At 34.9% G+C, this 12,128-nt stretch overlaps 1 protein-coding gene across 2 annotated transcripts; it reads left to right on the top strand.

Annotated features, from left to right (window-relative positions):
- Positions 1 to 3,291: 3,291 nt before the first annotated feature.
- Positions 3,292 to 9,454, top strand: LOC105799349 (nonsense-mediated mRNA decay factor SMG7). 2 transcript variants are annotated; one of them, XM_012629858.2, is made up of 8 exons: positions 3,292 to 3,459; positions 4,508 to 4,611; positions 4,689 to 5,294; positions 5,432 to 5,554; positions 6,134 to 6,366; positions 6,454 to 8,384; positions 8,505 to 8,643; positions 8,974 to 9,454. In XM_012629858.2, exons 2-6 carry the CDS (start codon positions 4,537 to 4,539, stop codon positions 8,369 to 8,371), a joined length of 2,955 nt encoding a protein of 984 aa, XP_012485312.1. In that variant the 5' UTR covers positions 3,292 to 3,459; positions 4,508 to 4,536; the 3' UTR covers positions 8,372 to 8,384; positions 8,505 to 8,643; positions 8,974 to 9,454. The 2 variants fall into 2 exon arrangements, with proteins under 2 accessions (XP_012485312.1, XP_052476648.1); XM_052620688.1 differs by having other exon boundaries at positions 6,454 to 8,393.
- The last annotated feature ends 2,674 nt before the right edge of the window (positions 9,455 to 12,128 follow it).

Below are 12,128 nucleotides of genomic sequence, written 5' to 3'. Positions count from 1 at the left end.
AATAAACTGAATAAAAATATATAAAAATAATAACAAAAGTATAATCATTTTTTTGGTTTAAATTTTACATAGTAAATATACTTACACAAGATTTATGTGATTTTCTTCGAATATGAGGGGATAAATGGATATACTCTTGAAATCATAGAGGTAAACATATTTTACATAAATTGAGAGGGTAAATGTTCAAAACAATAATTTATTATATATTTTAAGTTTACACTAATGGTATAGTTAAAATACAAACACAAATTTATTTGTACGGTAATACTTTGATTTTACATGTTCGGACATATTTATATGCTACTAAGAATAAATAAAATCTAAAAAACAACCAACTAATTGGATTAAAACACACATGTAACAACCCCGTATATAATTTATGTTGAGACATTTTCAAATATTTGAAAATGGGGAGATTGTTACAAATATTTATAGTGTTCCAATAACTATAAATGAATGTGTGTAATTAATCAAAAAATAAATCTTTTGATTTTTGAAAAAACATTATTCTTGTTCAAACAATATTACTTGAATAGTTATACAATTAGATTATAATTATTATTTTATTTATTTATTCGAAATACTAATATTGAAAGATGTTTCTATGAAGAGACATGAAAATTCCTATAAATAGGAATGAGATTTCATTTGGAAATCACACCAACAAATTCTAAAATTATTTATTTCCTTCCACCATTTTTCTAATATTATTAGATTATTCTATAAAGTATTACTGTAGAAATATTTTGTAAAAATTGAGTTTCTTGTTATGCATTGGTTGGTGCTCAGTGGATTATTCTCGTCAATGTAAAATGCAAATAGTCACCGACTTCATTGTATTCTCGAGATTAATTTATTTAAAACTCTTTTGCACACCAAAAATAGGTGGTAGCAAATATAAAAGTATATAAGATGTAAGAACAGTCTTACCCCTTACTAAAATAAAAGAAACCCAACAAGTTTTTATTAAAGAAAAGCTATTACAAAAGTTGATAACATATTGGTTTGATGAATGGAGTTTTGAAGTTTTAGCTCAAATATAGTTGTATATGAAATTTTTTTATGTTTATTCCAGTTCAAGATTAATTTTGTTAGTAAAATAATGTTGTTATATAAGACATCTAAAATTGTAAGATGAGGTGAATATGCAGACATGTTAGTTTTGGATTTGTTTGAGTTTTCTCTCCACTTGATTTTATCTTATTATTTTAAATTTATTTTAATAATGAAATAGACGGATTAGATCTAGCTTAAGCTTTTTATATCAAATAAATCCAGATTGCGAGGGAGAGCTCCGAATCCAAAATTCATTTATTTTGTACATTCAAGTCATTTTTTGGACCACCTATATTCATTTACTTTTTAAATAAATTTCACTTGAATTTAATGAAAATTTACCACTTCCAAACACAATGCTCATAAGTTCCACCCATTTGTAAGTGTAAAGCAATAGACCGATCTTCTCACCAATAGCCCGAGAGAATCCATGTGAGCACACTCCCCGATCCAACGGTCACTTTATCAGGTTTCAACCTCTCATTTGCTACCATTTCTCGAAAACAAAAGGACCCACAACTCCATTCCAATTGTTCATTAAAGTTGCAACATGACAGACCAAGAAACAACATCCCTCAAAGGCATTGCCTGAATAACCAATTAATTCCAGGTAACAATGTTTCATTCAGGAATTTCATCGAACAATTTACATGCATCATCAAAATAATAGACAACACATTGTTAAAAGTTTTGACGAACACACAAAGCAGAAAAATGGAAGGAAAAAACACAATTTGATTCATTGATTTCATTCTCTTGCCATTCATACAGAAAAAAGAAGTTGTAGTTAACAACTACTTCCTGCAAATTCAGCAACATGCTCCTTGATCTTTTAGTGTTGTTTCTTTGTCCACCTCCATCTTTTAGCTCAAAATAAGCTTCTCCAAGAATCTAATATGACTAACATTATTTTAGTAAAAAAACTAGTGACCATATTTATTTCATCACAACAAAGATTTGGAACAAAAATCAAACAAAATCAAGTAAAACTAGAATCAGATACAGTAAGAGATTAATATTCTATTATCATATATATTTTGAGGAAATATTAATATTAATATAGTATAATAATTTTTTATACAAATACATAATTAAAGGTTTTGAATTTGATTTATAATTTCGATTTATGATAAAAATGTGCTCGAAAAATAAATTGATAGAATTCATAAATCTGAAGAGTTGAAAATTGTTGAATTAATTAAAATTAGGATAAAATTAATAGAATATATAAGTATTGAGAATTAAATGTGTTATTATGTCAAAGAAAAGATTAAATCATTATTTTTGTTAACAAATTATGGTGATCAAAATAGAATCAATAGAAAATGTTAAATTAAAAGTATAAATAGCACAATCACGCTAATAATTAAACAATTAATACTTTTAAATAGAAGATTAATGTGAGTCTGATATTTTAGTTTGAAATCTAAAAATACAACCGCAAGCTTTTTTTTTAAATGTTAATATATATCATTACGCCTGAATTTAATAATTTGTATTTATTTGATATCTAATATTTTTAAACTTAATTGGCATTTAAAATTGAAAGTCCTAAGTTAGTATTTTTTATTAATACTTAATAACACCGTTAATTTTTAAAATTTCAACCTATCATGCTGCACCACGTGCCTTTAATAATCATTATTTTATTTTAAATAATACAAAAATTATTTTTCTTTAATTAATAAAAAACTTTCTTTTTCATATCATCTTCTCCTCTTAAACAAAACGCTTTGTTTGATATCCTAATCCTAGTGTTGCTGTCGTAAGCCGCCGCACTCCGGCGTGACTTCCCCATCCAGACAGTAACATGAGTCACCTCAGCTCATTTTGTTTCCTTCTCTAATGGCTTGAAATGCGAGTTTGTTGATTTCTTCCTTTTTTTTCATCTCTTTACCACGAAGCATACCTACCCATCCTATGTACTTTGTCGAGCACCTAAGTCTTCGGTGTTTCAGTTCTAATTTGTTTTTAAAAAAAATTTTCTTAATTAAAATAAAAATATAATTTTTTTATTTTAAAACACGTGGCGTAATATAATAGGTTGAAATTTTAGAATTTAATGTGTTAACTGGGTAAAAAAAACACTAACTTGAATTTTAGATATCAATTAGATAAAAAAAATAAAAATAGAACAGCAGCAGCACTAGAAATCCAACGGTGTCGTTTGGTTTGCCGCCTGAGTCTTAAGATTTGGTCAATAAATAATAAAAAAGAAATAAAAAAAGATATTGAAATATTGAAATTGTAACCTCATTCATCCCCAGTTAGACCAAAAAGCAGACTAGCCTACCTTCCCCTCTCCGCTTCTGCGACCAATTCTTCTTTTATTTCCCTTTAATTCGTTTCCTCATGCTGTAATTCTTGGCTTCTACTCGGATCTTATCCTCCTCAGCTGAGGTTAATTCTTTTTTTCTTCTTTTTTTTTAATTTCGTTTTGATTTTGATTTATTTTTCTGGTGACAGTAAGGGATTGATTGATGTAATTATTGTTATAATCTTTTGCTATCTTCGGATCTGGTGCTGTTTCTTTTTTTGTTTTCTTATTTTTGTTTGTTATGATTTATGAACTCCAATATTTTTATGTGTATTTATTTTTTCTATTAAATAAGTGAAAGAAAAATTGGAAGTGTAAATGTAAATCGATATAGGGAACTTTTTCTTTTCGTTTCTTTGCTTTCTTATCTCTGATTTTCTTTACAAAATTTTAGAGAGAAAAAGGTAAATAATAAACATACGTTCGTAATTGATTTGATTTCGTAAGAGAGAGGGATTGAATTTTATTCTGTTTCCTCTATGAGCATTGGGAATTTTATTATTTGGAAGACTATGCTTTTTTAGGGTTTTTTTTAAATGAAAAAAAATTCCTTCCTTTATTTAATTGTTCTTTATTGATTATAAAGTGTTTGGGGCTGTTAATTTTTTGCAAGAAAAAGGTATTCTGGATTTGGCATTTTTATTGGCTAAGAGAAATACTAGTTTTAGGATTTTATGGCTGGAGTGATTGCCAGTTCTTTCTTATCTTTCCGTAGAATTTGAAAGGGTTTTCAAGTATTGTTTAATTTATCTCAAGAGGATGAGCAGCATATGGTTTTGGATTAACTGTGCTTTTTAGAGCAGTGTTATGTTCTGCGAGAGTCCACTACATAGTATTTGATGATTTTGGCAATCTTGATCGTGGGTATTGAATTAGTTTATTCTTTTAGCAATTTTTTTTCCCATTTGAGATGCGCACTGGCGCTTGATTACTAATTTGAACTATGTTCATCTGGTAATCTGGCTATAAAGTTTCTCCAAATTTGTAGAAGTTTGTTGTTATTAACATAGAAAGTGATTTACTGTTTGGATTTTTAGATTCTTTTCGTCCAATCCCTTAATCCAACTTAGTGTAGTTTATTGAATCTGTATTAGCCAATGGTTTGTAGCTAATGATGTGTGCATTCTGCAGATTTCATTTTGACAGGGTATTTTAAATGAATGATGATAGTGCAGATGGATAAAATGTCGACAGCTCCTTCATCCAGGGAGCGTGCACAGTGTCTTTATAAGAAGGTATCTTCTTTTCTTTAGAAAATGAGGTTCCGTTTGAGTTTCTTACCATGGAAGTTAATATTTGGTACTCCATGCAGAATATAGAGCTGGAAAATAATCGTAGGAAATCTGCTCAGGCACGAGTACCCTCAGATCCAAATACCTGGCAGCAGATGCGTGAGAACTATGAGGCAATAATTCTCGAGGACCATGCATTTTCTGAGCAGCACAATATTGAATATGCTTTGTGGCAATTACATTACAAACGGATTGAGGAACTAAGAGCACATTATAGTGCTGCCCTAACTTCTGCCAGGTCAAACACATCTCAGGGCGTGAAAGTTCCCCCACGGTCTGACAGGCTTACAAAAATAAGATTGCAGTTTAAGACTTTCCTTTCTGAGGCAACAGGATTTTATCATGAATTGATTTTGAAAATCAGAGCAAAGTATGGACTTCCATTTGGGTATTTCTCTGATGATTCAGAAAGCCTAATTGTTATGGACAAAGATGGGAAGAAATCTGCTGAGATAAAAATGGGTTTGGTGTCTTGTCACCGTTGTTTGATATACTTGGGAGACCTAGCACGGTACAAAGGATTATATGGAGATGGAGACTCTAAAACACGCGAGTATGCAGCTGCTTCAAGTTACTACTTGCAAGCTGTGTCAGTTTGGCCCTTAAGTGGGAATCCACATCATCAGGTTTTTCTTTATTTTCCTTTCCCTGTTGATTGAGTATCCTTAACTTTTATGCCTTAGTAATCTTTTTTACTGACTTGTATTTCTCCTGTTCAACAATATCCTGATTCTTTATTTGGGAAACTATCTCCTTATTTCAGCTAGCTATATTGGCATCCTACTCGGGAGACGAGGTGGTGGCTGTTTATCGATATTTCCGGAGTCTGGCATTGGATAACCCCTTTTCAACTGCTAGGGATAACTTGATTGTGGCTTTTGAGAAGGTATAAGTGCAAATATTAGTTTTTATTTTGGCATTTAAGTTCGTTCATTCTGTGCGATGGAGTTGTACTAGCTAACGAAGAATGCTTGGTTGAACATTTTTATGTGTGCACTGTCTTAAGAAGCAGTGATTGATGGGTTTTTGATAATGTAGATAATTGCAAACTATTAACTTTGTCTTTTTTATTTTTGCAAAGTTTCTGGTTGTTACCATAAAAGGTGGTACTTTCCAGCCTAATGGGAAGAAAATATATATTGATCCATCCCTTCTAGATCATAAATGGGGTACTGTGGGTTGCACATGCTTAATATTGTCAAATTTTTTGACTGAAGATATTGTGTTTTTTCTTGCTAAACTTATTTAATAAGTATAGCAAAAGCTAATATGACACTATGTCAAACTGCTACCCGGTTTTTTCATTATGGAGTTGTGGGAGTTGGGGTTGCTTTTGACAGTTTTGAAAGGCATTTTCCATTTTTTTTTTTGAGCATGCATCCAGTTTTTGACATGTTAGATGGTTTTATCTTTTATATGCAAGTATTGGAAATGGTATTGAATGTATTCATTTTTGTTTTATCAGAACCGTCATAGTTGCTCACAGCTTACTCGAGATGCTAAAACTTCCTTGGTCAAGGAGCCTGCAGTGTCGTTATCGGGAAAAGGTAGAAGGAAAGCGGAAGCAAAACCTATATCTAAAGAAGCCAACATGGATTCAAGGCCTCCTAAGGAGAAAGAATCTGGTACCCAGGATAATTTGAAGTCCTTCTGCATTCGATTTGTGCGTCTAAATGGTATTCTTTTTACACACACAAGGTATATTTTCTCTGAAATGTTTCACTTTTGTTATTGACCAAGTATTTTTTTTGGGGTTTTGTCCTTATTGAAGCTTCCTTTGTGCAGTCCGGAGACTTTTGCAGATGTTCTTAAATTGGTTAGCCATGATTTATGCGAACTTCTGTCTTCGGGGCCAGAAGAGAAATTGAGTTTTGGCACAGATGCTACTGAGAATGCACTTTTCCTTGTTAGGTTGGTTTCAGTTCTCATATTTACAGTTCACAATCTGAAGAGGGAGAGTGAAGCTCAAACATATGCTGAAATTGTACAGTGTGCTGTGCTGCTTCAGAATGCATTGACAGCCATTTTTGAGTTGATGGGATATGTGGTAGAGAGATGTTTGCAGCTCGGGGATGTTTCTTCTAGCTACACCTTACCAGCTATTCTGGTTTTTGTAGAGTGGCTGGCTTGCTGCCCGGATGTTGCAACAGCTGACAGTGATGTTGATGAGAAACAGTCGATTACTAGATCACTCTTCTGGAAACATTGCTTATCATTTCTAAATAAGATCTTGACAATTGGGCCAATGTGCATCGATGATGATGAAGATGAGACCTTTTTCAATATGAGCAGGTATGAAGAAGGAGAAACTGAAAACCTTCTTGCATTGTGGGAGGACTTTGAGTTGCGAGGGTTCTTGCCTCTTGTTACAGCACATAACATTTTGGACTTCTCAAGGAAACGTTCCTTTATAAGCGATGGCGATAAGGAAAAGAAAGCCCGTGTCAAGAGAATTTTAGCTGCTGGGAGGGCTCTTGCTAGTGTCATTAGGATTGATCAGAAAACTGTTTGTTTTGATTCAAAAGCCAAGAAATTTCTTATTGGTGTTGAGCCTTGTGAAGGTGTCACATTCGGGTCTTCTACCCTGCTGGTAGCAAATGGCGTGGAACATGAAACTCCCTCTGAGAAGATTAATATTGGAAATATGCTGCCAACCGCACCTGGAAATGTTGCGGAAGATGATGATGATGAAGTGATTGTTTTCCAGCCTTCTGTGAGTGAAAAGAGAATTGAGGTGATCAATTCTAACAGGCCTCCTCCTGAGACTTTGAAGCTTGATCTAAGTAGTTGTGGAGGTGATCGCAATTTCTATGGCAGTACCATGTCTTCTCTTGATAGTCTTCGCCAGCATAATACATCTGATGCTAGTCCTCCACTGCCTGCATCTGTTGGTAGCATTCACTCTCAGCAGTTGCAGCCTGTTCAGATGCATGCATCTAGGTGGTCAGTGAAGGAAGCTACTTCATTGTCTAATAGTTTGAGGGCTTTGACAATGTTGGAAAATGGGCATTTAACAAAACGTGTGATGCAAGATAATCTAGGCCTTCCTCATCCTGCTGCTCCCTCTTTTGCTATCCAACAACCTATCAATACTAGTGCTGGCGGTATGTACTACAGTCAGAAAAAAGTGGCAGAAACTGTGATCCCATCTGGAATTGATACAATTGTGTCGTCTAGAGTTGCTGCTGATGCTTTGGCTTCTAAAAATACCTCAGCTTCACAAGTTGGGATGCATAAGAATCCAGTTAATGGCGCTGTTAGGCATCTTGGCCCCCCACCAGGTTTTGGCCCTGTTCCTCCAAAGCCACCAAGTGAATCTGTTTCTGTCTCAGATTTGGAAACCCCTGTGATGGATGATTATAGTTGGCTGGATGGATATCGGTTGGCATCATCATTGAAAGGCTCTGGGCTTGATAGTTCTCTCAATTATGCATCTCATGGAGATTCCCTGTATGTCAATAATAGTAGCAGTGGCACTGGAACAATAAGCTTTCCTTTCCCTGGAAAACAGGTCTCAACGATGCAATTTCAAATGGAAAAGCAGAACGGCTGGCAGGATTACAATACCCTTGATCATAAAAAATTTCAACATGAACAGAAGCTGCAGCAACATCAATTCATGAATGGAAACCAGCAGCAGTTTACCTCACTGCCTGAGCAGTTTCAAGGACAATCAATGTGGACAGGACGTTATTTTGTGTGAGATCAATATGCAAGTATACATGGTAGCTTTGCTTTATTGCTCGTTTTCTGTTTCCTAATTTGGAGTTGATTATAATAGTTGTTAAAGTTCTTTTTACGTAACTTGTTCACCAACTTGCTTTTTCTTCTTGAAGTTTTTGGGAATGATTCCTATGAATTTACTGCATCCATTTGCTGCCAAAGTGAACTCCAACTTTGAAGCATTGTGGGCTTATTTGTTGCTGCATAGCTGTCCTTGGCTTCTACTTCTAGTGGGCACTTGCTGCTCAACAGGTGAGATTGCCCCAATTAATTTTCTTAGATCATTTTCCACTTGCTTTCTTTTGTTTGATTTTGTATGCACTTGGTGATTTTATTTGTTAGAAATTTCCAAATACTTTCACTTTTCTCTCTTTTTGTGTTTTGTGCTCATGGACATGAGTGATTTTATGCTGGATCAATTCTTGGTAACACTAATGCTTAAAATTCATTCTGTACTTCATACCAGACAAAATGTTTTCACAGGTCTGATTCTGTTGGTTTGAATTTGATGCACATTGTGTCACGCGATGCGCATTTTTCTGTTTACTTCGACAGAATTGTCTCTTACAGTTATTTTTGCAGGTTTTGCATGATGTGTGGAGAAAGAATGAGGAAACCATCTTCAAGATGTGGAACTTTGAAGGAGCTAGTGCCTTAAGTGGTCACTTTGGGATGGAGATAGAGCGTGTTAATAAGAGCGATCTGTTGGTTTTGGGGGCTCTTGCTTGGGGATTTGATAGAATAAACTTGGTTAACTATCCTATTAACTTTCCAATGGTTCAAAGTCAACAGCAAGCAGGCAGTTGTAATATATGTCTTTGCTGTGAAGCTCGACCAATCCTCTCCTAGGTATGTAGGATCTGCATATCAGTGGGTTTGAGCAGTTGGGTTGGGATTATGGTGGTGGCAGAATGTGTGGGTGAGAATCGAGTGATGTGTATGTTGTTTGATATGGGATTCGAATACTTTTTTATGTTATCAGGGATGGATGATGATAAGTTGGGGTGGGTTCACTCCAAACATTTTCTGTTATGAAATAAAAAGAATGCATGATTTTCTCTTTTGTTTGTGCCTGCCAACCTGCCTTTCTTCGCTTCCCCTTCGTAGTTATTTGTTCTGTATGTGTGTATATATAATGAATTTGAGTTTCGATGAAGTTATTTTGAGATGGTAAAAGGTTAACATGATCCGTTCTTTAATCAAGCAAGGCCATGATATATGTGTATAAAATGAAATGAAGTCCCCTGAACAAGAAATAGAGTTAAAGATTGAAACAATCTAAAGAACTAAAGAAATCAAGAACAAGCAGATGAGTTCTTAGTATGTAGAATATGAGATTTGGTGTAATCTGGACAGACTGCTATTGTCAAACTAAATAACTGGTACACAATTCAGCACACGCACCTAATTCTTTCAACAAATGATTGAACTAGATGATCTTTGTATTCTGCTGTTGTGTGGGCAACAGTTCTAATACATACTTCCGTTGACTCAGGTGAAGGCACCCATTTTTCCTGTAAACTTCAGCCCCAAAAAATAACTGAAACCTCCAATATCTTTCAGGAAAAATTCCAGACGTAACTGCGGAACAATACTATTAATCAGCTCACTATTATCATCTGTGATTATGGCATCATTGACGTATACTAAGAGCAAAACACAAGCCTGTTGATCCCTTGGAAAGAACAGAGACAGTTCTGCTACAGAGCTTTCAAAATTGAGAACATTACCGTATAGTTTCAAAGCTTATCAAACCAAGCCCTAAGGGCTTGTCTAAGGCCATAGAGAGCCTTTTTCTAACTCGATACTGAACGTTGACCAGTGGAATCAAATGTCTCAAAACCAGGTTGCTAAAATCATAAACACTTTAGCCAAATTCCCATTTAGAAAAAGCATTTGTGATGAACTGCTAGAGCAAGAACAGTTCGAATAGTGTTAGCTTTGACCACTAAGCTGAAGGTCTCTTGAAGCCAACGCCAGCTTAAGAATATCCTTTTGCGAAAAACCGTGCTTTATAGTGAACCATTGATCCGCCAGATCCTTCCTTCACTTCGGAAATCCATTTCATCCTACTAACTTCCTATTAGGAGACCAGGTTTGATTTTCATGCGCAGCCTTTCTACACTTTGGATCAAGCATAAACTTGAACTTCAGGCTTAAATGTACCAACTTTGCTCCTTGTGACCATAGGTTGGACATTGCAAACATCAAGTGAAACATGAGTTGAGGGATTAGCCACTTCACGTACATGTACTTGTCTACAGGACTGCTCGTAGTATAGAACACGGCTCAAGGGAATATTAGTAGGTGGCATCTCTGGTGAGAAATGTTTAGAGGACTCCTTGAGAGATGTGACCGGTGGAAGCTGTATAGAAATCACTGGAATTTTGGAGACTGATTTCTGACGACCTTGAGTAAGTTGCTGAAAAGGAAATACACTTTCATCAAATTTCACGTGTCTTGTAATATAGATTCTCCCATGGGAGTCCATGCACCTATAGCCTTGATGCTGATCACTGTAACCACCAATAAAGGTACAATGGGTGGAATGAAAAGCAAGTTTATTCCTATTATTACGAGTTAATAGAGGATAACAAAGGCAGCCAAACACTCGGAGAAAACCATAATTGGGGGATTTCTTGTACAACATCTCAAATGGTGAGACATCAGAGAGTACCTTTGTAGGAAGTTCATTGATGAGACGGACAACAGTGTAGAACACATCATTCCAGTGAGAGAAAGGGAGAGATGCTTAAGCAAACAAGTGAGACCAATTTCTGCAATATCTCTATGCAACAATTCCATTTTGTTGAGAGGTATGAGGACAAGTGATACGATGTTGGATCCCACAAACTCTGAGAAGAGAACCAAACGAGCAGAACTCACCATCCCCATCAGTCTGCAGCGCCTTACTACGAGACCCAAGACTTAGCTCAGCTTTGCTTTTGAAAAATAAGAAAAGCAGACAAAGCATCGGACTTCTTCTTCAAGAAATATATCTAGGTATGCCTTAAGTATGCATCAATGAAGACATATAATATTGATAACCATACGAATAACAAGTTGCTAGTCCCCAAAGATCGGGCTCAACTAACTCGAGAGGAGCTTCATGCTTGGTTGTAGAAGAAAAAAAAATGGAATCCGACTTTTTCCAAGGTGACAAGCAGCACAGAAATGTGTACTTTCATTCATAGTAACAGAAACATTACAATTTTGAAGAACTTTGCTCACAACATTACTACGATGCCATAGCTCATAGGCTGAGGATTGGCTAGTAATTATTACAAGGAGTAGTATGTACAACGGAAGAAAAAGCTGCTGTAGAAGAACCGCAAAGAACACCAAGAGGAAAATGACAATTGTTGGGTCTAAGTGCAACAGCAGCAAGCTTCAGCAGAATGCTAGTCAAGCAAGTCTCGTGACTTGCAGTAGAAACAAAGCAGAAAACTCAAAACAAATTTTTTTTTTTGAAATAAAACTAAAATAGAGAGCATATAGATGAAAACTTCATTGATTTCATTCTACAAACTGAATATGGCACAAAGCCAATACATAAAGCAAGTTTACAATCTTGACAAAACAGTAGGTTGACCTAAACTTCACCTACTACCACTAATATACATAGTAACTTGTGCTAATTAGCTTGAACAAATAAACAAAGCTGATTTATCAGCTCAATCAACATCAAAATTACATCAAACATAAACCTAACATAGTTATAATGCAACTAAGTTACA

Source organism: Gossypium raimondii, chromosome 9 (genome assembly GCF_025698545.1).
Source record: "Gossypium raimondii isolate GPD5lz chromosome 9, ASM2569854v1, whole genome shotgun sequence".
Taxonomy (NCBI): domain Eukaryota; kingdom Viridiplantae; phylum Streptophyta; class Magnoliopsida; order Malvales; family Malvaceae; genus Gossypium; species Gossypium raimondii.
This window is presented reverse-complemented; position numbering and strand designations above follow the sequence as displayed.